The sequence below is a fragment of the Muscardinus avellanarius genome, assembly GCF_963383645.1.
Source record: "Muscardinus avellanarius genome assembly, chromosome: 2".
NCBI lineage: Eukaryota > Metazoa > Chordata > Mammalia > Rodentia > Gliridae > Muscardinus > Muscardinus avellanarius.
In genome coordinates this window covers 97,433,778-97,458,647 of record NC_137787.1, presented here as the reverse complement: position 1 = coordinate 97,458,647, position 24,870 = coordinate 97,433,778, and the positions used below count along the sequence as shown (strand labels likewise).

Sequence of the window (24,870 nt, the reverse complement as noted above, 5' to 3'; positions counted from 1 at the left end):
CCATTCTCAATCTTCTGAGGAAGTTATACACTGATCTACACAGTGGCTGCACTAATTTGCAATCCCACCAACAGAGTATAAGGTTTCCTATTTCCCCAAATACTCACCAGCATTTTTTATGGTCTGTATTCTTGATGATTGCCATTCCAAATGAAATTAGATGGAGCCCCAATATAGTTTTGATCTGTATCTCCCTGATTGCTAATGATGTTGAAGATGTTTTCATATATATGTATATACGTATAAAATACATATATATGTATATACATATAAAATACATATATATGTATATACATATAAAATACATATATATGTATTATAAATAAATATATAATACATATGTTATATATGTATTATATATATATATGTGTGTATATATATATATATATATATATATATATATATATTCCACTTTTGTTTCTTCTTTTGAGAAGTGTCTATTCAATTCAGATGTCCATTGGTTTGACTGGAGTTTTTTGTGTTAAGGTTTTAAGTTTTTTGTATGTTCTAGAGATTAGTGCTCTATCATAAGAGCAGCTGGCAGAGATCTTCTTTCATTCTGCAGGCTTTCTTTCTCTCTCTCCCTGTGCTCTTGATGTTCTCTTTGCTACACAAAAGCTCTTTAATTGAATGTCATCCCATTTATTAATTTTCATTTTAATTTCCTGAGCTTTGGCTTGTTTTTTCTAATTATCCTCAGCAAAGACTTGGTCCAAACTCATTTTCTTTTACTGCCCCGTTGAGTGTCTTTCTTCTATCTCAGCCATCAGAGGTGCTTTCTAACAAACCATTTGTCTATGTACCTCTGGAACGAAAACGTAGGAAGTCAATCCACTTTCATTTTATTTGTTTACTCATGTGTTCATTTGTTTTGCCAAAAAATAAGCGCATGATGTTTTCCAAAGCCAAAACTGAGAATAGTTTTAGGGTTGTGTGTGGACTCTCCTTCTCCACCAATGAAGATTATCAGAGAATTGTTGTATTTTGCTCACATGGCCATAATGTTGAAACTCAGTGTGGGTGATCCTGTGCCTGTAGAGTGGAGCACGTGCCGGCTGAGTGAAAACGCATCCTGCGGCCACGGGGTCAGGACCCGCCTGCTGAGCTGTGTGCGCAGCGACGGCAAGCCAGTCAGCATGGAGCACTGCCAGCAGGTAACCGGCGCACAGTGGACTGCACACCGCGCCTGGGTTTGCTTCTCTTGGCCTGCAACCCTTGTGATGTTCAATATAGATAATAGATTCTGACTTGTTCTCATCTCGGCTTAGGTTAAAGTAAGGGGTATCAGTATACTCTAGTATACTAGCAACCCCTCACTTGTTTAAACTTGTTCAAAATGACAGGGAAAGGTCATTTGTACTGGGGGAAATGGATTCATTAATATAGGTATGTATTATAATTATCTATATCTGTATACCTATATATGGATAGGTTGATATGTTATTGGAACTTATTTAACAGTACTTGCTTGGCAACAAACAACATCTATAAACCTCTTACTGCGATATGACCGTATTGGGCAGATGATTCACTTGCATGTGGAAGAAACACTATCTCCTGCATGGGAGGTGGGCCCTGACACTTGCTGTTGGAAAACTTTATTAATTCACTTAGCAAATGATTGCTGGATAAATGGCACAGTGGTACTTTTCTTCTCAATCTTCATAAAATGCTTCCCATCAGTTTTCTAATTAGGGAGTTCTGAACGTTTTTATTTTTATTGTCCCTCATTATTTTTCTGTGGCAAACTTTATGGCATTTGGAGAAAAGCTGAAGTTAGATCTGCTCCAAAGAAGTTGTTATTTCCCTTCCTAACCTATAAATAAAAAGCACTACAGGGGCAGTTTAACAGAAATAAATATGCTATCACTCTGGCACCATCTTTGGAATAAACTGAATAAACTGGAAATAGGAGGGCATTTAACTTAGGTTACCATCTAAACTTCTGTAACAAACTGGCAGAAAAACTGGTTCCATTTCTTCTAAATAAGTGGAAAATAAAATGAACCATAGCCATCCCCGCCTTTCCTGACTTAACCCTAAGCACAGTAAGCTCATGCTATCTAAGCCAATAGCACGGCCATCAACCCGGACACCAACCTGGACCACAGCATCTGAAACTGGAGGTCTTGCTTCCTGAAATCATGAAACTGTCTACAGTGCACACAGCAGTTTACCAAGTGTTAGTCATTTATTGTAATATTTTATTTCAATTAATCTGACTCTTAAGACATTGTTTGCCTCAGGAAAAAAAAAACCAATCTGCAATATATATACACTTAGTATACATAATAAATCTTTTGATACTAAGATATAAAGTATTCATGAATAGAAAATCAATACATTTGCCTTTCAAATAGCATATATTCAACAAATACTTAATATCAGTTTAAAGAATTACCAAATTATGAACCTAACTAGAATATTCATATTTCACAAATGAATCATAGATCCCATTGTGATAATCTCTATTTTATGCACTTGGCAAATTATCATGCTACAATAATTAATTTTAGCTTGGTGGAAATAAATTGTTAATATTTGCATGTGCTGAATGTCACAATTTTCCTAATTAAGCACACAAACAGTATATGATTCATAAGGCACATTGTTTCATTATTTTTTCTGTTTTTCTTAGATGATTTAGACTTTCACTAAAACGCTTTCTGTTTTGGTCATTAGAAAACATGCATGTTTTGTCTAGGTGATGACTTTGCAGAAGTCAGAAAAACTATTCTCCAAACTTGTCCAAAGATTAGGAGCATGATTATGCCATGGATATCAGATGGGATGTTGATATCATTTCTGTTCCTATTTTATTACTTATTAGCCTTATTCTCTGTGTACTTTTGGCCCATCACAGGGTGCATGGATGTAGCATTGAGATATAATCCTGGTTCCTTGCTGTCTGAGCAACAGAACAAATCTCAGGGCCCCTGTGAGCTTCCATTTCTCCAATCCACTAATGACAAGTCCATTCAAGAGTTTAGTTTATTTTTTCTTAGTTTATTTTTCAGTACTGGAGATAGAACTCAGGGGCATTCTACATCCAAGCTACATCCCTATCCCTATTCTTTATTTTTTATTTCGAAACAGAATCTCACTAAGTTGCAGAGGGCCTCAATAAGTTGCTAAGGCTGGCCACAAACCTACCATCTTTCTGTCTCAGCCTCCCAAGTAGCAGGATTGGGAACTGACAGCATCCCAAGTACTGGATAGTAAGCATGTGCCACGGCACCCCCAGCTCTAGAGTTTGGGGTTTTATCAAACGCAATTTAGAGATGGACATGGTGGCATACTCCTGTGATACAATATTTGGGAGGCTGATACAGGAGGATTATAGTTTTGAGGTCAGCCTCAGCAACTTGGGGACACCCTGTTTCAAAATTTAAAAAAATGATGAGAGTGTAGCTCAGAGGTAGAATGCTCTTGAATTGACTCTCTAGTATCAAAAAATAAATAAAACTGAAGTCTGGATCTAAATTTTTTATTTGTGAAGTTAAGACACCATTTTCTATGATTGCCACAAATTCATATAAGAAATATTTTTCTTCAACAGGAAGTGAGAAGTTTATTTATCACAGAATATAGGGTAGCCTTTCCCATAAAATGATAGTGATTTGATTTGATGATGATATGATTTCTCCAGTGAAGTTGTGTTTCATTTTCATATACAGCGTGACTTGGAGAAGCCCCAGAGGATGAGCATCTCCTGCTTGGTGGAATGTGTGGTCAACTGTCAGCTCTCGGGGTGGACGGCCTGGACAGAGTGCTCACAGACTTGTGGGCAAGGAGGTATTCTGATTCCCTGTGTTTGCTTCCACTACATAGTTTAATTCTTGAGATATCTTTCAATGTGAGATCTCTTTATAAATGGCAGAAGGCATGGTAGCCAGATGACAGCAACATGAGGCTGACCCAGAAGGAAAGAGAGACAGACCTGGCCTCATAACAGTCCATAAAACCAGACAAAGGTTGCAGAATGCTCCTGATAACAGTGACAAATTCCAAAGAGTTTGCTGAATATGTGGGATGCCATTCATTTGGAAGATCCTAAACTCCACCAATTGAAAATTATATTGGCCTCAGTAGTTTGGGGGAACATATATATTATAGTATTAATACTGGTTACTGTGTCAGGTAGGCCGCCAAAGTATTGTGGCTTAACATAATAGTTGAAGGACATATTTTCTACCCACATAAAGAGAGAGGTTATTTCTGCTGCAAAATGTTGATCAAGGACACAGGTTGACAGAGGTTCTGCCACATTAATGTAGCATAGTTTTCCTGTATGGTGACATCAGCTGGCTCTGTGGAGGTTCTTACTGTCCAGGTTAGAAGTGGCACACATCTCTTTCACATGTATTCTCCTGGAAAAAATTGAGTCCATGTCCGCATTGCAATGCAAGTGGAATGGGAAGGGAAGAAAATGTGGTTTCTTGGTAGCCATCCACTTCTCAGCAACAGTGTTACACAATGAAGGAAAAGGAGTGTGAATCTTTGGAGAGATTCAGTTCCTAAGAGACTGCCACCATAAGGTCTCGGGACCTCAGTATGTAAGTAAAGCACAGTCGCAGGGGATGAAGACATTGCCTAATACCAAGGAGTCAGGCAAAAGAATGGAGATGGCACCCCATTCATGAGGCTAAAATAAGAGCCGGACATGGGCAAGACAAGATCATAATAGTAAAGCTCAGAGCTCTTGCTCCTGAAAGAGGGTTACAATTTTTCATAAAACCAGTGTTAGAAATTTGGAGAATAAGGCCTGAAAGCCCAGGTCTTGGTGGCTGACAGGAGGATCACAGGTTTAATCCCACTTCAGTAACTTATTAAGACCTTTAGCAACTTTAGGAAGACCCTGTTTCTAAATTAAAAAAAAATCTGGAGGTGTAGCTTCAAGGTTTAAATCTCCTGGGTTGAATGAATGAAAGAAAGAGAGAAAGAAAAAAACCTAGGGGAAAATCACCAAGCAGGGGAAGACGAGGAAAGAACTGAAAGTTGTAGGAATTATGGAATCGGGGGGGGGGACGGGGATACAAAGATCTGGCTTTGATAGCCAATTAGAAATATTTGGGAGCAATTTTCTAGAAGTCTTGGAGCTATACCACAGTTACTAGGATATGAACTTGTTTGAGCTCATCAGTCCATAAACTTCAGATAGATTGTTGATATTATTTTTATTCCTATTTATTATGCATTAGCCTTTCCAGCTATTAGCATTGAGCTGTTATGGTCCAGAGTCAGGCTACCCACAAATGGATGTCCTGGGTCTTGGTAATCCTCTGTCTTAGTTGGGGTTGTGTATCTACCTAGACAGGACTTGGCATGGAACAGGGGCTCATCTTTGAACTCAGCTATAAGATCCCAGGGAGGGCAGATCTGAAAACGATAGCCAGGGTATGTACTAGGAAAATATAATTTAGATAACAACTATATCTGTAGAGGTATAGTTTTTAATAAAATATTTTACTTTCTCAATTAAAATATGGAATCACAATGTTCAATAAAAAATATGCTATTTCCTGTCAAAAAAATTGGACACCAAATAGTGATTCTTAGGAATAACAGTCCAGTGATCCATCTGTAGTTCCTCCTCTGTTCTGAGAAGCAGCACCTTGCAGATTTTAGTGAGATAGGCATCCACTTTAAAGTTGGTAGATCTAGGCTCAAATTGCAACTGTTCATGTCAGTAACTTATTATTTCTGAGCCTGTTTATTTATCTATAAATTGGAATTGATGTACATATTGGAGACTGCTAAAAGTTGGTTCTTAAGTGTTCCCCAAAGACCCAAGTAGTAAAGGCTTGGCTCCCACCGTAGTGCTATTGGGAGATGGCGGAACCTTTAAGAGGTGGGACTTGGTGGGAGATCTTTAGGTCATTGGGAGTGTTCCCTTAAAGGAGATAGTGAAACCCTCAGCCCTTTTCTTTCCTTCTCTTTCACTTCCCAACCATGAGGTGAATGATTTTGGTCTGCCACATGCGTTCATTGTAAAGTATTAAAGGAACAAAGCCATGGGTTCATCCAATCATAGACTATCACCTCTAAAGCTCTAAGCCAAAATTACCCATTTCACTTTAAGTTGATTATCTGAGGCATTTGTAATAGTTCTGGAAAGCTAACTAACACAGAGGCTTTTTTTGTTTGAAAATTAAATTATATAAAAATACCTGCCATAGTAGCTCTCACATCATAGGTATTTAGTATATGTTAATTTCTCTCCTTCTTCTTCCCTGCCAGTATTAGAAAGGGTTATAAGAATTACTATGATATTAAAGATTCTTGCATAGATACACTTTCATCTCCCAATATCATATCTCATGTTCTTACTTCACTCAAGATTCAGGCACTATCCTCCCTATGTTAAGTGAGATTAGCCAAGCACAGGAAGAGAAGGGACATATTTTTTTCTAATATGCTCAAACTAGGGAGTATTAGGGATACCTGAGGGGAAACCTCAGCAAAGCCAGGAAGGAAGGGCAGGAGAGAAAGAAGGAGGAGGTTCATTATTAGAAAAATTACATGAGACTGTGTATATACATGTGAATATAACATTATTAACCTGGACATTCAGTATTAGGAGGGAGGGAAATGAGGAAGGGGGGCCCACTAAGTACTGTGTGAGTATATGCCATTTTCACCATGATCCACATTATGATGTGAGACTATAGTACACCAATAAAAATACAATAGATACAATAAATAAATAAAAAGTGAAAATATAACCAAGTATTTTCCTATCATCCAATTACTAGTCCTTCAACAATGCATATATCTATTAAACAAATACACATATACAGTTTATAGTTCTGTTTTAGGGATACAGAGTGGAGGAATAAAAGACAGTTTTTCTAATTTCATGGAGCTTACACACTAAAGGAGAACATATGGCAAACAAATAATAATTCACTAAAGACTCATACAGATGGGAAGTTTTATTCACATCAATGGTGCCTGTCAGCCAAGCAAGGTGCGATTGTTCCTCTGTTCACATATTTGGTTATCCCACAGCCATAAGTACCACAGTATTATCCTCAAGGACCACTGCTGATACGTGTTATTCTCTAAGCAGTGAAGGGCAGTGTGCAAAGAATTTGGAGGATGAGATTTTGTATTGTGAGCGCGGTTCCCAAAAACCTCAGCATCTCACCTGTGCTCCTCTGTCTCCATCATCTTCATGGCCCTGCTGCCTCTGGAGTCACTCCCTGTATGCTTTATGTACCTTCCCTGTGATGGTTTTTCTCACAGGGAACACCTGACCATCACCCCCACTCCTGCCTCCTATGACTTTTATAGCGTATCAATTGAATCAGTTTTATAGTTTACTTTAGGCAGGGGCCAAAGACCATGTTTGGATTCATAATGGGTGGATCTCTCCAGTTCTCCTGAAAAATAGTACTTGGTACTTTGGAACATTTTCAGTTAACATTTGTCCTTGCCCACATGGTTCTGGACTGTAGGAGAAAACTCAAGGTGCAGAGCTCACAGGTTGGATTGAGAGCTCAAAGGCAGCCAGCCAGCCCCAGAAGGAGCTGTACCTCCCCCAAATCCATGTTCTGCCTCAGTATGTAAATTATTAGGTCCCCCAAATCACCCAAAATTGTGTAAAATGCAAGAAGACAAAAGTTTGTTTTATCATTTTTGCCTAGAAGTCCTAATTCTTACACCGCACCAAGTTACTGAACGTGACAGATCATGGTAATCCAAAGCACCATCTGACAAATAAAACTCCAAATAATATGCTTAGTATTAAAGCATCACCTTAATGTTTCAAGCAGCTCTATTAGTGCTGTAGACTCTCAGACCTTGTTTATGTACCAGAAACAAAAATGCCCTTACAGATCTGAATTCCACTATAGAAAAAGGGTAGGCAATTATAGTCTGAGCCTAAATTATACTTTCTCAAATCCTCAGAATAAGAAATAATGACAATCAATCAAAGGTTTCATAAGAAGGGGCACTGGGTGAACTGAGGTACAGAGGGACTGGAAAGGAATATTTACTGCGTATAATCAAGTTCCATGAAGCACTTGGGAATCATCTAAATAGTATCCACTGACAGATACATAGGAAAGTGGTTATAAACCACCTTTAGCTAGCTTTTAAGAGTTAAGTAGGATAACTTTTGGGGAATCCTTTCTTGACTTTTAGATGACTTTTAAACAGCATTCCATAATTCTGATATCTGAAAGCCCCACAGCCATCTAAATGTGTAGGTATATAGTTGTTCCTTTTTTTATTTGACAAAGGTTTAAAATTTTATGTCTATTATCCTGGCACCTATGGTATCCTCTTTTATCAAAAGTAGACATGTGGTAATTAAACTATATGGTGTCTCATCCTCTCAGGAGCAGGTAATATACTTTTCCTGAACAGCTAACAAAGCCCTTGTCTACTGGAAAGCTGCATTGTAAGAACAAGACAGAGAGGGAGCAAATAAACAAGTAAACACAAAAAGAAATATGAAGTGCTATGATAAAGCTAAAATGGCGGAGAATTACAAGTATCTGGTAAGAGAATGGAGAGCAAGAAAAGAAAGGCCACCAGAGAGGTGATTGCTATTTGTGTCAAAGTTGAATGGCATGGTGATGCTGTCACTCTAAGACGAGTGCTTTCTCTGCGCGGCTGCTCAGTGTTTGATCGTGCAGGCTTTCTTTGTCTACATCCTAAGTTATAGCTCTATGTTAGGACCTTGGGACACGGATATAAAGGGGAATATTTTTCTTAGGCTTCTTTGTACCTAACCTCAATTTAAGAATAAGTAAATGAACAGATGGCTCACTCTGTAATCTCAGTACTTAGAAGGCTGAGACAGGAAGATCACAGGTTTGAGGATAGCCTCAGCAATGTATTAATATTTTTAGCAACCTAGTGGAACCTTGTTTAAAAATTAGAGATAAAAAGGGCAGGGAGTGTGGCTCAGAGGTAAAATGCCCCTTACTTCAGTCCTGTGTGTCTGTCTGTCTGTCTGTCTGTCTGTCTATCTCTCTCTCTCTCTTTCTCTCTCTCTTATACACACACACACACACACACACACACACACACACACACACGAAATAAATAAATGAATTGAGCAGTACAAAGAGGAATAAAAGCCAGGTGTGGTGGTTTATGCCTGAAATCCCAGTACTGGGAGGCTTAGACAAGAGGATAGCAGGTTTGAAGACAGCCTCAGTAGGTTAGCAAGACTCTCCGTGACCCAATGAGACCCTTTTTTTTTTTTTTTTTTTACAATTAAATGGTTTTATAAAGGGCTAGATGTGTAAAGGTGTAGTTCAGACTTAGAATACCCCTGTGTTCCACCCCCAGTGAGAGAGACACAGACAGACAGACAGACAGACAGACAGACGGACAGTATTGAGGAGATGTTTTTGGTTATATTCCAACCAACTCAGCAGCCCCAAACTTCTCCCCCAAGACAGCCTTCCTGCTCTGGTCTTATTACACTGATCCCTGTGGTCTGTGATAATGTTCCCCAAATGAGAGAATGCTATATTTAAATCATGTTTTAATCACACACAGCAGAGCTTGGAAACAATAAACACACAGTGTCCGTAACAAGCACAAGCGTGTGGTACAGACTAGCTCGTGTCTTAAGAGACACCCAGTTCTGGAGCTGAAAGGGTGGCGACTATCACTGGAAAACATCTGCAGCTTGTCTCATCTAAGTAGTGTGCCACCAGCTGTCTTTTGTCAGAACCACTTTCTCTTTTCCCACCTGGCTGTGACAGTGGGACCAAGAGCACAAGAAGAGATAATGGTTTACACAGTCTCATTAAAGTGGGCGAGTGAGTTACATGGAGGTCAGACTTCAGCACCTGCAACTCTGGGCAGACTTCTCTATCAGAGACAAAAGTTCACACAATTACCTCTGTTTGTGAATTCACCGAGTTGTTGGGAAAGACCCAGCAAGCCACACTTCACCACCAAACTCACAGAACTATAGTGATCGAAGGGGAAATTTTGAAATGAGCTCTTAGTGTATTTCCCAAGCATCTGAATTGCCTCTTTAATGTACAACTGAAGATTGACATACACTTTCTAATTGTGTTAAAGATTTCAAGGTCAGAACAGTTTGAATCCAATTTATTTCAGTATAGAGAGAGGCTGATTCTAAGCTTCCACTAAGGGATCTTTTTAGATAGATTTCAAAGATCAAAGCTTGTAATAGAAGAGCTTAATATTTGGATTAGTCATGTTCTTTGTCTATTCAATTTTCATCAGTTCAGTGGAATGTAGAACTTCCTAAATTTAGCATATCATGAATTATTCATGGTTATTATTTAACCAGAAAGACTCTAAGAATGTTATTAATTCCAGACTATGATTTTTCCTGTTTCATATTTTTAATTCAGTATATATGAGTTTACAATATTTTTCTGTACTATATAATCCAGCCTCCCTGTTGTGTTTCTCAGATGGTGTATAATTTTTCTGTCGATTCTACCCCATATTGGAAAAAATTTGTATTAGCTCCAAAGCATTGCTACTTTTTCATTTTCAGCTTTTTTTAAGACTTCAAGGGAAAGTCAATAAACTTCATTTTTGGTATGCACTAAAATGTGGTATCTTTAATTGGGCATAATCTGATGGCTGTAAAAATTCACACCTGTTTACTATATCAGATGATTTTTTCCCCTATGGAAAGAGAATAAGAATCCAGATTGTAAGCAGAACTGAGGTTTATAGGCTGCTTTCCCAGTGACCATTGTAGGACTTTGAACTGTCTACTCAACCTTCACAGAACTCACACAAGTTTTTAATCTATGAAAAATTAGAGAGACTACTTTCTTAATATCTGCTGGCTGAGAGCACAATGTATGCTGACAATTTTTCATAACAGTCCTATGAAGTATAGTTCTAATTTAAGTGATAGGCAATTATGTAACTTGCACAGGGTCACACAGCTTGTCAGTTGAAGACACTAGTTTTGGTCCATGTCTGGGTGCCTCTGAGCTTCTATTGTCTCACTTAAACCCCTTTCTAGCTGATGTTCTGTAATCACCGCTTATGTACATGGCATTGGGTTTGGGGGTGATACCACTTCATAGTAATGCTGCTGATTTATCAATCTCTTTGGGAATAAGCACAGAGAATGGAACTGAGATTAGAACACAAAGTTATATTAATACTTTAAAAAGTCCTACTGAATTTTGTCTAACAAATATATACTGTCTCCTCTTCGATAATGTTTCATAGTAGTCTAATCTATCTACTAGAAATAGAGTAGTCGGTTTTATAGATAGGGGATGTGTGATTCTAATGGTTTTTCCTGAATGAAATGAATGGAAAGGTAGCTCCATAGTTGCCAGAATCCTTCTCTCTAACCTTCTCATCATGCATTCATCCCATGGGGGCCCCTTATTGGGATATTTCTGCTATCTTTAGGCAATCACAGTGCTTTGCCAAGTTTTGACAGTTTCTAATGGGACTAATGTGATTGTTGAGAATAGAACTCAAGGTAAGCAGTTAAAATGCACTCAACCAACAGTTTCTATCACTGGAAGCATGGGGTCCTTGATATCCATACAAAGTTAAAGATGCTCAGTTTTCTTCTTTAAAAAGACCTGTCCTATCCCTCATAATATGGTTGATCTTAATCTCTAAGACAATAGACTTATTACTTGGAGTAAATAGCCTTCTTCCTAGAAAGATGATTCTGGTTATGATTAGAGTCAGTTTTACTCTGAAAGTCCTATGGAATATTTGTCTTGCCTAGGCTGGGCATCCTCTGGGATGAAATGTGCCTGGGTACCTGAAGCAATTTTCAGATAAGCTATGGAATTCTCTGTAGGAAAAGAACAAAACTACAGAAAGAAACTCTAACTAAAGAATCATGACCACATTCAACCATCTCTAACAATACCAAACACATGCTTCAAAGGTATCTTTAGGTTGCAGGTTAGGAGTACGACTTTCTTTTACTTGGTTACACAGAAAAATAACTCTGATCCTAAATTCATGTTCACCAGGGTATACAGTTAAATAAATTTTGTACTTAAATAAAATTACAGATATATGTTAGGTAAAAATTATAGTTCTAAACATTTTAATATATTAACTATAAAGATCTCCATGGAATTGTGCATTTTTATGCAATCAGACTTTTTATTATTTTCAAAAATTCACTGTGATGTAGTGTAGCCAAAAGTGAATAAAGAGTTATCACAGGAGAAAGGTTTTAGTACATTAATTGTAATCACACATTATGCCAAAGAAAAATATGAAGTGTATGAATATAAGTAACACATTTGCTGCATTGGGGAGGCTTAACTGAAATTCCCAAAGTTATTCAAATAACCTAAAAATTAAATCCTAGCATAAAATTATGCATGACAAGAATATTTATTGGAAATATCAGGCACACTTGTGTGAGTGCACGTTCATGCATGTGCATGTGTGTCCGTGTGTGTGTGTCCACGTGTGTGTGTGTGTGTGTGTGTTATTGGGGACTGATTGAACCCAGGGACATTGTACCTCTGAACTGCACCTCAAATTATTTCTTTTTTTTTAAAATGAAACAGGGTCTCATTACATTTTTTAGGGTCTCACTACATTGCTGAGGCTGTCCTCTAACCTGCAATCCTCCTGCCTTTGCCTCCCAATTACTGGGATTACAGGCATGAGCCACCACACCCAGGGTTTCATGCTTTTTGAATAAGGCAAACCTTTGTTTCAGTCCTTCAAACTGTGATTTTACCAAAGTTATTTAACTTCTCCGAGCTTCAGTTTTTCACATATTAAGTAAGGATATTAATAGCTATGTCTGAAGCACAGCCTGAGACAGGTTTCATTGAAGTGATTTATTTGGCACAGCATGGGAATGAGATGTGGGGAGGGGGCAGTTACTCTTAGGGAAAAGCAAGTGAAGAGAGCAGGTTACAGAGGAGAAAAGAGCTTGACAAGAGTATGCTGTATAGTCTGTATGTCAGAGATGATTATGATCACGCAAATAACTTAGACCCATAATAGTAAGGAATAATTTTGCAATTATCAAAATTTATATAAAATAAACTGCTCTAGCCACAGAGATATAGATGACCAAAATTAATTAATAGATTGAACATGACCATTTATTAATGAGGTTCTGCCAGAATCCTTGCTTCATTTATTTTCATACCTGCTAGTGCTTACAAGTGACTGGTGGTAGGTAGCAGGTGTCAAAAGTTTAAAAATCAATCTATAAGGGGAAGCAGTTAAAGTAGAAACATTTTATTTAATGACTCAACTTTGGGGTGGCACACCAGGAAAGACCATCATTAACTTGAGTTCAGTGACATGATATCTTTTTCCTAGTAGATGTCAGCTTCTGAATGACCGTTCTCTGCCCATGATTGAACCTTTAATTCAGGAGTCTCGCTCATATTTAAAAGAAATAATGTTTCAGTGGAAAGCTAACCAGTAATTAAAATATTCATAAGCATACTAGAAGCTCCAAGTCACTTCACATACTGTTTTAGTGTGTTTACACATATACAGTACATAAGAGTTGATAAACATATTTATGTAAATTGCTCATATATTTTATTTTATTTTATTTTTTTGGTGGTACTGGGGTTCCTGGAAGCCCTTCTACCTCCGGGCTACACTCCCAGACCTATTTTTACATTTTTATTTGGAAACAGGGTCTCCTAAGCCAGCGCGCGTGGCTGGCTTCGAACTTGCGCGATCCTCCTGTCTCTGCCTCCCAAGCGCGGGGATTACAAGCGTGCGCCACCACGCCCGGCTGCTCATATATTTTATTTAGTGAACTATTTGAGTTTAAACAGGTACCTGCATATCTTCTGCAGTATTCTCCTTATTACTCTTGTGTTTCCTTTCCCATTACCCCGTGTGTGTGTGTGTGTGTGTGTGTGTGTGTGTGTGTGTGTGTGTGTGTGCTGTGCATTGTCTGTCAGGACCATATTCAACTTGTCCAGAGTTATCCAAAGCATAACACTTGGCTAACTCAATGGCTGTGTGTTAGGGTCATCGAAGAACGATTGGGAAAGCATGTCACTGGGAAGGACATGGCAGTTGGCTACTTGGCTTTGAAAGAGGGTCAACTTAGAGAAACAGTGTATCTGAGCTCCTTTGATTTTCTAGGGGACATTATTTTAAATGAAAAAAGTATTTCTGTTCATTTTATTTCTATGTGATAAATCTTGGCAAATATCTAACCTTTTTAAAGATGTTTTAATTGTCCAAAGTTTTCCCACACAGACCTGTCAGTAGAGTCCGGGTGTGCTGTCTGACCACTGCTGAATTCAGTGAGAGTGTGTGATCTGGCCCGTAGGCTGGAAACCTATATTGAAAGCACCAGGATTGGCCTTTATGTTTTGCTTTTTGTTTTTACAACTAGCATCCCACTTTGCTGTCTGGATTACTTTTTCCTGGAAATCTTGCCATGAGATCTCTTTCCTTCATTGCAAGTTATTATTGCTAATTTGATACCTAGTAAGCCCAATGTCATTATCACTTATAAAGAGGTCCCACTATCCCCCCTAAAAATAGAAAGATTGCTCCAAGAAGGGTATTGCTAGCAAATGACAAACTCACTCAACCATAATTTATGTCTGTATTGAATTGGAAACATATTTTGTAAGGAGTGCATGAGTAGGAAAAGTCAGCTTCTGTTCCTCCATCCATTAGCATTACTCATTAGGCATATTGTCCACATTTACCATTGAATTCAGGTTCCAAGAAGTGCCTAGGGCTGCATCTTATTATTTTATTGAAAACCTGAACCCAAGTAAAAGAAGTCCAGAGAGTAGACAGGAAATTCCTCCATGCTCATTTTGGAAGCATGAGGCTATGTATGACAAAAAGCTTCACTCTTTGATTTGGCAGGTTGATACCTGGCTGGATAAATACAAATGTCATAGTTGTGTGAATTTAATATAATAAATCCCAATAGGATTCAGGGGACTACATAGCATGCCTTAAATACCCATTGCAAGTTATTTTAGGGCCAATTTTAGGAATTGACATGGAATATTATAACAAATGTTACTATGTTTTTGGTACTTTATAAGGTGATTTTATATATGGTATTTTAAAAAGTCATATAAGCCAGGAATGGTGGTGCATGCCTATAATCCCAGTACTTGGGAAACTGAGACAAGGATTACAAGTTCAAGGATAACCTAAGCTAATGTGAGAATTTTATAAACCTAGCAAAACCCTGTTTCCAATAAGAAATAAAAGTAGGCTGGGGGTGTAGCTCAAAGGTAAAATGCTTCCAGGATCAATCCCCAGTGCCTTCTCCCCTCACACACACGAAATTATATAACCTGTGGGAGATGTTCCCATGTGGTCCTCATCCTCTGAATATTCTTTACCTAAATCCTCATAACTGTGAGTTGCATAGGAAACAAAGTCAAAATTATTATTAGTTATCATTAGCAAATATCAAGATATTTACTAATGAACTGATTATTTACAAAAGCATCCCTCCATCAGTAAGCATCCTTGGTTAACACATGTATCTTATCAGTGCCATTAAAAGGTTTGTGAATCAATCTCTAGCAAATGGGGTATATATTTTTAAATGAAGAATCAAGATGGAGCAGTCTTCACACTAAAAATTAAGAAAAGGGTAAGGAAAATTGATGAAAAGTGGCTGGGCCAAAGAAATTAGGGTCAAGCTACAAATGCCAACCATGAAACAATAGATTTTCTTTTTCTTTTTTCTTTCCTCTTCACTCGTCCACTTTCCCCCTCCTCTTCCTTCACTTCCACCTGCCTCCTCCTCCTCCTCCTCCTCCTCCTCCTCCTCCTCCTCCTTTTCCTTCTCCACCTCCCTCCATCTCCCCCTCCTCCTCCCCTCTCCCTCCCTCCTCCTCTTCCTCTTCATTTTCCTCCCTCCACATATTAATCCTTATTTTAATTTCTTGTGTCCTTGGAGTCTTATTGAGGAAGGTTCTACCCATTCCTTTATGTTGGAGCATTGGTCCTATACCATCTTCAAGTAACTGCAAAGTCTCTAGTCTAATATCCAGGTCTTTGATCTATCTTGAATTAACTTATACAGAGTGAGACAGTGGAATTACTTTCACTTTTCTGTATATGAATAACAATTTTTGCCAACATTATTTGTTAAAAAGGCCTCTCATTTTCCAGTATGTATTTTTGGACCCTTTGTCAAAAATCAATTGGCTGGAAGTACGTAGATTTGTTTCTGAATCTTCTATTCTGTTCCATTGGTCTATGTGTCTAATTTTGTACCAAAGCCATGCCATTTTTATTACTTTGGCTCTGTAGTATAGTTTGAAGTCTAGTACTGTGAAGCTTCCTTCCTGCATGGTTCTTATTGCAGAGAACTGTTTTGGCTGTTCTGGGTCTTTTGTTGTTGCATGTGAATTTTAGAACTAATTTTTCTAGACCTGTGAAAAGTGACCATATCCTCTGCAAATAGAAATAATTTAAGCTCTTCTTTTTCATTTGTATTAATTTGACTTCCTTCTCTTGTCTTAGTGCTCTGCCTAGAGTTGAATATTATATTAAAAGAGTGCTAATAGTAGACATCCTTCTTTGTTCCCAATTTTAAAGAGAATTAACTCAGTTTTTGTTTCCATATACTATGATTTTGGCTATGGTTTAATTGTATGTTACCTGTATTAAGTTGAGGTAAGTTCTTTCTATTCTGATTCTCTATGGTTCTTGTTTTAATATGAATGGGCGTTGAAGTTTTTTTTGAATGCTTCTTCAGTGTCAATTGAAATGATCATGTGATTTTTTTGCCTTAGTTATGCTTATGTGATGAATTACATTTTGTTGTTGTTGTTATTTTGTTTTGGTGGTACTTGGGTTCTTGGAAGCCCTTCTACCTCTAGGGTACACTCTCAGACCTATTTTTTATATTTTTATTTGGAAACAGGGTCTCTTAAGCCAGTGCGGCTGGCTTAGAACCTGTGTGATCCTCCTGTCTCCACCTCCCAAGTGCGGGGATTACAAGCGTGGGCCACCACGCCCAGCGAATTACATGGTTTTATTTTTTTTTAATGTAGAACCAAACTTGCATTCCTAGGATGAACCCAACTTGATCATGGTGTATAATTTTCTTAATGTGGTTTTGAATATGTGTTGCTAGTATTTTTTTAGAAATTTTACATCTAAGTTCATCAATAATATTGGTCTTTTCTTGAGCTTTATTTCATTTTGGTATTAATGTGACACTGGTTTCATGTGTTTGGGAAAATCCCATCTCATTCTGTGTCATGGAATAATTTTTAAGGTTCTGGGATAGATCTTCTATAAAGGTTTTCTTTTTTTTAATTTTATTTTATTGGTGCACTGTATTCATACATCATAGTGGGATACAAACTTTTGTAGACATACATGCACACATCGCCCAGTCAGCCCCCACCCGATCCCCACCCCATTCCCTCCCCATCCCTCCTTCCCATGCTTGGCTTAGTGGTTGACATCTAGTATTATAGCAATTTATCCAAAATTAAAAATGTTAATCTCACATAACAGTTTCATTTGTCTGATACCAAGCTTTTGATAACTTAAAGATAACATTTCAATATTTCTTTTTGCTTTCTTTCTTACCAGAGCATATTTTTTTCTGTTTTTTTAGGTGAAACTATCATATATTCATATATTTATTTTTCAGAAAAAAAATCTATCCTAATATGGAATATGAATTCTAGATACCCAAAACGATCTTGAAAAAGAACAAAGCTAGCAGATATATATTTTCTGATTTCAAACCATATAAAGCTACAATAATTGAAACAGTGTAATACTGTTCTAAAGGCAGATATATAAACCATTGGAGTTAAATACAAGCCTAAAGGTTTTCTAAAACTTGTAATCTATCTAGACCTGGGATTTTCTTTGATTGCTAGCTATTTATTGCTATTTCAATCTCTCTGGTTGCTATTATTTTGTAGAGAAAGAAATTCATGAGTAGAGAAGTTAAATTACTTTCATGTAGTCACATTATTTTCTTTTTCTTTTTTTTTTATGGTGGTGCTGGGGTGGAACCCAGGAGCTTTCTATCTCCGGGCTATAATCCCAGACCTATTTTCTATTTTATTTGACAACAGGGTCTCACTAAGTTGCTGAGAACCTCACTAAGCTGAGGCTGGCTTTGAACCTGCGTGATCCTCCTGTCTCAGCCTCCAAAGCACGGGAATTACAGGTGTGCACCACCACACCAAGCTAGTCACATCATTTTCTAGCTGTTAATTCTAGAAAATTATTTTCAACTACAGGCTTTTGATTCAATATCCAGGTTTCTTTTCACTATAGATAAGCTATCTTGAAATCTTTTTCCAATTATGTCCAATTCACATCATAATTTTAAATACTTTAATTTGTTCATAGCCTCTACTGCTGTCATTCTTTCATCAAAATCCACTATCACAGAAACTGTTGAAGATTCTGATTTTTGGGGTCACTACCTAGCAGAATAACCATTTCTGAGAGTGGCATGTTTGAATGAGGTATGGAACACAGGTTGTATTTGACCACACCTTGCTGGAGGAGTTGGACTCTGTTTTAATATATCTGCATTTCAGGTTGTTGTATTTTTAATTTATAACTTTAGAATTTGGGAGAGTATCCAATTTGAGGTATAATTTTTCTGGTTATTTAATTTAGGCAAAATAATCTTGACTTAAAAGGAACTTACTAGAAGACATCAAGAACCAAACAGAATTACCGGGTCAATTAGTTTTCCTTTACACTTTCATGCCTGTATTAACAATACTTTTTGTTGAATTTAATATAAACCAATTAAAAAGGAGAAGATACTTCAAAATGTAGGTTTGCCATGTGCTCCTTGGTTTCAAATAATACTCTTGGTAGTAATAGTCATTGTTTGAAGATCTTTTATAAAAAATTGTATTGGTATATTCCAAGTATATTTCATAATGAGGTTTAACGTGTTAAAATATACAGTTACAGCATTTTATGTGCTTCCTTCTGTTTCTCACCTTACATTCTCCTCCTCCTCCTCCACCTGAGTTAGTGAGATTGGTAGTAATACCTTCACATATTGCCATAGTGTTATTTCAGCTATTTCCTTCCCCAGTCCTCCAGCTCTACCTCCCTAACACTCTCCCTTAACCCCCTTCAACTACTATACAGATTTTTCTTTTCATTATTCAAAGTTCCTTATTTTTTCTATTTTCTCTCTAACTTCCACAAAATGAGAGAAAACATACTACCCTTGAATTTCTGTGACTGACTAGTCTCACTTAGTATAATAATCTCCAGTTTCATATCTTTGTGTTCAGATAGCAAAAGATAGGGAAATCTAGTGTCTATGCTTCTCATGACTGATATGATGATTTTGTTATTTAAAAAATAGTCATCTGATAAAGATGAAATAGAGCCTCTTTAGATGTCATAAATGTGGCAGCATATTGCCAATATTTTTACAAAGATTGATAGAAAATACTGCAATTAAAATGGCATTAGGATAATAGGAATTTAGGTCAAGATAATAAACATAAAAGTTAAAACTAAGGAGTATTTGAGCAATAACTAACATAAAATCTTTTGGCAAAAGTGTTCATTAGGTGCAGAAAGCATTTCATATAAATGATGTCTGACCTGTGATTGGATCTGAGCGATGTCATCCAAAGTTTCTTTGCTGCAACCTCTAAAATACAAAGCTAGGGAGCCATTCTTGTTCTCTTGCCTATGTCTATGTAGCAGCTTGGTCGAAACAGTAGCCTCTGGAGCAAACATCATGGGTTTCAATACTGTTCTGCTACTTGCTAGTGTTTTGATTTCACACAAGTGACTTCAGTCCTCTGCACCTCAATTCTCTCATCTGCAATATGGTAAAAGAACAGAATTTTTCTCCAAGTTTGTTCTGACCAATAAATGAATCAGTCAGTCATATAAGTATTTAGAATATTGCCTAGCACATGATACCAGCTCAAATGTTACTGGTGTCACTATATTATCAGACATTTCAGGGAATATAATATCATGTTAAAATTTTAAAAATATGAATTAAACAAATATCCAATTAGGACTTAATTTATATGATTCCCATAATAGGTAAAGAAGCCTGAACCTCAATAGATTGATAATGCAGTAATTAGAAGTTTCTAGTTTTCTTCAAAGATCTTCTCAGAGAGAATTAGTTTACCACCAAATCTATGATAATATTTGGTGAACAGTAAGAGGTCTGGTCCTATGAAAGTATGAGTTATCCTTGTTACTAAACTCGAGGACACCTGATAATTATGTCTATCTAGGGCTTGCAAGTGAATTCTATGAAGTCACCACTAGACTTCCCTTTTTCATAGGATATATATGTAGATACATTGATATCAACTAACAGACCTCACCTTTGGTAGCCTGAACATCACCTTCTCAAGCTTTTCTCTTCCTCATGCCCTCTGTCCCACCTACATTGGTCCCTGTCAGGTGCTTAGTTGTCATCTTGCTTAGATCTCACGATCTCTTTACACAGAACTCTCTCTACATATTGTGTTCCCTACAGCCCTTCAGATTTCTGCTTCAAGTTCAAACTTTCAGGAGAATGATCTCTGATTTCTTCCAGAATATAACTGACACTTCATTACAAGCTCTCAAAGAACACCCTGTATTCTCTGTATTATTTTTCACAAATACAATGGCATAATTAATTTTATAATGGCAGTGGAAGGGCATCATATTCACTGCGTATTGACAGATAAATTATAGTGATTAAGTTAAATACACTTAGTACCTTCTAAGCAAAAAAAAAAAAAAAAAGCAGATAGGGGTAAGGGCATGAAGAGAGGAAGAAGATGACGAGGGAGAGAGGGGGAGATTCATAGTGTTGTTCATTCTGTGCACTGTTACACTTGAGCTTCGGATCTAATGCCAGGAGTGCTCAAAAGACAATAAGGGCACCTGTTCTTGCTTCGGCCATTCTTATTAACCATCTTTCACTGTGAAATGGAATACTAGTATTTGAATATATATTTTTTAAAACATCAGGGTTGTTAGACATAAAGCCCACAAGTTTTTTCTTGTATTCAGTAAAGGAAGAAATTGGTCCTTAATCTCTAGAGAAAATTGGCCATGTTGAATTAATTGAGGAATACTGCTGGGACCTTTTATTTTTTAGAGTAATTTAAGAATTTTTAAACAACTTTGATGTAATTAATTTTAAGTAATTTTATTGGGACTTTAGGGGGTGCTGGAGATTGAACCCAAGTACATTCTACCTCTGAATTCTCTTTTATTTTGTGTGTGTGTGTGTGTGTGTGTGTGTGTGTGTGTGTGTGTGTGTGTTAGTGGGGTTCCTGGAAGCCCTTCTACCTCCGGGCTACACTCCCAGACCTATTTTTACATTTTTATTTGGAAATAGGGTCTCCTAAGCCAGCGCACGTGGCTGGCTTCGAACCTGTGCGATCTTCCTGTCTCTGCCTCCCAAGCGCAGGGATTAAATTCTCTTTAAAAAAAAAACAAAACAAAACAAAACTAGCTTTAATGAATAGCTCACAAAACTCTGGTGTATATATACAAAGTAATTTTACTCATAAAGAAAAACAAATTTATGTCATTTGCAGGAAAATGGATGGAACTTGAGAATATTAGGTTAAGTAATATTCTCCAGTCTGAAAAAGTGAATAATTGTATACTTTCTCTCCTATGTGAAAGTTAAATAGAAATTGGGAATCAAGGGAATCAAGGGTAACCTCGGGTAGAGAAGCAGAGACTTCAGTGGAGTAATAAATTTAGGCAGGAAGAAGGAGGAATAGAGACACAGAGGAGGTAACATTGAAATCATGCTATGCATGTATATTAAACTATCAATGTCAGTCTCAAAGACTGTACAAGAAAGGGGAATGAAGGAGATAGGACCTGAAAGGAAGTACTCCATAACTTTCATTCATGAATGCCTATCACTGTATATCTCAGTATGATATATAATTATAATGCATCAATAAAAAAGGAGAGACATTTACCCTCCCTTTTAAAAAATATTCGTTTTGAAATAGGATCTTGCCAAGTTGCTGCGGTTCTCACTAAATTATTAATGCTAGCCTTAAACTTTCAATCCTCTTGTCTCAGCCTTCCAAGTACTGGGATTACACTCATTAACCACCATGCCTGGCAATTTGGGTAATTTCTTTAGTAATTTAGAATTTTAGCATAATTTTCATTATGTGAAATTTTTACCTTGTTTACTAATTTAGAACCTAACAAGAAAAAAAGATTCAAATTTTTCTATTTTTATTTAATATTTCTAATTGGGGCCAAAACCCTAAGACCTGTGAGGGTACAAGACACATCTGGCAATGGTGCCACTACAGGTAGCAATCAGTATGATGTCTTGATTATACTAGAGCTAATTAATAAATACTTGCTAAATAAATTAGCATTCTACAAATGTTTACAAAATCAGTGTATTTGGCAACCACATAGAGTTTGGACTTATAAAGACTAGAGAAGTAAAAGACAAGTAGAATTTTGAATCCTTTAAAGCATGATGGAGATAGAGATAATCTGCATCTATAGAAATCTAAATTATAATGGCAGAAAACTAAAAATGGGACACAGGACAGAGCTGGATGCACTATAATGAAGACTTACATGTGGAAGACAATATTCTATCCAGTTCCCTTTCCAAGTCAAACTCTAACTGAAAAGCTGACACCTCCCTTATCATTTTAGGTCGAATGAGCCGGACTCGATTTATCATTATGCCAACCCAAGGAGAAGGACGGCCATGCCCCACAGAGCTTACCCAGCAGAAAACCTGCCCAGTGACCCCCTGCTACAGCTGGGTCCTTGGCAACTGGTCTGCATGTAAATTGGAGGTAGGTCATGTAATGACACTTACAGAAATGCTTCTCAATATGTCCAAAGCACTTATCTGGGCAAATGTACAGATAGAATAAAATTTATAGCACCAGGCATTCTAGCACAATGTATTTTTAATACAATGATGAACATGGAAAAATATAACCAAGTGATTTAACCTCACTCCTAGTGATATCGCTAAGAAAATAAATAGCCATTCATTAGGCACTGATTATAATAAGCTGGGTCATGGGACTGCCAATCTCTTTGGCATCTTAAGAATTTTCTGTTATTTTCTTGGCTTGTTGGGAATATCAAAGTAGTATTTAATTAGGCAAAACCCTGATGCAGTAGAAATGCACAGCTTGCTTTAGATTGTATTTCTTATTGTGGCACTTCTTGGCTTAGACAAATCTTGCATATGGGCAGAAAACCAAGAGTGTATGAAAGTTATATTTTAACACTATTACACGAACCAAGGTTACTACATTTTCTTCAATGATTACTTTTTTTATTGGCCTGAAGTATAAATGCCTAGCAACATCATAATATATCACGTACCCAGAGCTTTTGCTAGATCAGCAAAGATCTACTGCCTCTTCTCTCTGGCTTCCTGCTTCAGGAAAAGCACATTGATTTTTCCTTTATTCTTATTTTACTAGTTTATCCTTCATTTCATGTTCTAAAGCATATTCTAATTAGGTAACAATAATTTTGATTATGCATTAAAAAACCTGCAGAGTATTCTCATAGAGATGTTTAGTGTTCTTGTCAGGATGACATTGTCATGCAACGTTATTATCTTGCAGAAGTTAAATGCCCATGTATTTTAATAGGTCCCAGAGGAGCAAAAATATGTGGTACATTTGTTCAGTCTTCTTTCTTATGGAAAATAAGGTAACCATGCTAATTAACCAATTCAGAAGTAACCTAATAGCTTTAAATATTAATACTTTGTCTAGTAGTCTAAAAACTTCTTCCCCAGGTCTTCAGCAAATTTTAAATGGTGTTCACAATCACTTACAATTAAGAAAATGGAAAGAATAGTTCTTTTTTATAATTGTGATAACTTTGACACGATAGAGAAAATAAGCTCAAAGGATTCAGGGAACCATTGCAGATCAAGTGAGAGAAAAGAAAGGAAAATGAGAGAGAGGGGTAAGGAGAAAGAGGGAGGGAGCATCCTCCACTTTCCCCCTTCTCCTTCTCCTCCTTCTAAACCAGCCTACCAACTTGTCTCATAGGAACATTATAGGGAAATGTCAGATGTACTGTTTCGCTGACACAAGTTGAGCCTCTGCCAGAATCACAGAGACAGAGTGATGGATTGTGACCATTCTCTGTAATCGTGCTGCTGCTGGTGGGATTGTGGCATCTATTAGAGACACCCAGTTTTAGAGGCCCCAGAGAGCCAAACAAGAAGGCAATTGGCATTTGTTTGTAAGAGATTCAGCACTGTCTCAGATTTAGACAGGATTAATCCTACTCCCAAGTGTTTCAACTCTCCAGCTTGGCTTAATTCAACCCCTAAAAAAATGAAAAACCTGACCATAACTAATTACTCTTGGTGGGTACCTGCCTGCCTTCCTAAACAGGGTCGTTCAGTGTTCTTTCCTGAGAATTTGAAGTGGACTTGCATCTGTTCAAAGATACCATGATCAGGAATCCTTAGCTGCCACATTTCTCCACCTTGTAGATAAAAGTCAGTTGTTCAGAAGCAAGAAAGCACAAAGAAGAAAACACAAAGAAAAGCAGAGGCCACCAAAACAGGGGATCATGACAGTATCTGAGCTGATATCTTTCTGAGTTCTGGATGCATTCAGACTTTCCTAAAGCCTTTAATTCTTTGTAAGATGATAGGGCAATATCATTTCAGTGAATTGTCTTTTCTTTAATTTATATGTAAGCTGAAGCTTTGGCATTTCTGATCAAAATATATTCCGGCCTTTCACACAAAGAAAGAACATCTCTCTCTGGCTGATTTTCTGCTTCCGCTTGTCCTGGCATGCCCCAACCTGCCAAATGCAGGTTGGAAGCTCATTCACTAAGAGTGGCGATGACATTTCGGTGGCTGCTTGCCATTCCGAAGTTATCAAGCCAGCATAGGAGAAGATTACATAAGGC

At 37.3% G+C, this 24,870-nt stretch overlaps 1 protein-coding gene across 1 annotated transcript in view; it reads left to right on the top strand.

Annotated features, from left to right (window-relative positions):
- THSD7B (thrombospondin type 1 domain containing 7B) overlaps positions 1-24,870 on the top strand; it is a gene marked incomplete at both ends in the record, with an annotated part of 783,939 nt that overhangs the window by 731,890 nt on the left and 27,179 nt on the right. Inside the window, 3 exons of the mRNA XM_080689965.1 lie at positions 1,039-1,154; positions 3,678-3,795; positions 22,618-22,763. Coding sequence (XP_080546091.1) covers positions 1,039-1,154; positions 3,678-3,795; positions 22,618-22,763 — 380 coding nt within the window. The remainder of the gene's footprint in view (positions 1-1,038; positions 1,155-3,677; positions 3,796-22,617; positions 22,764-24,870) is intronic.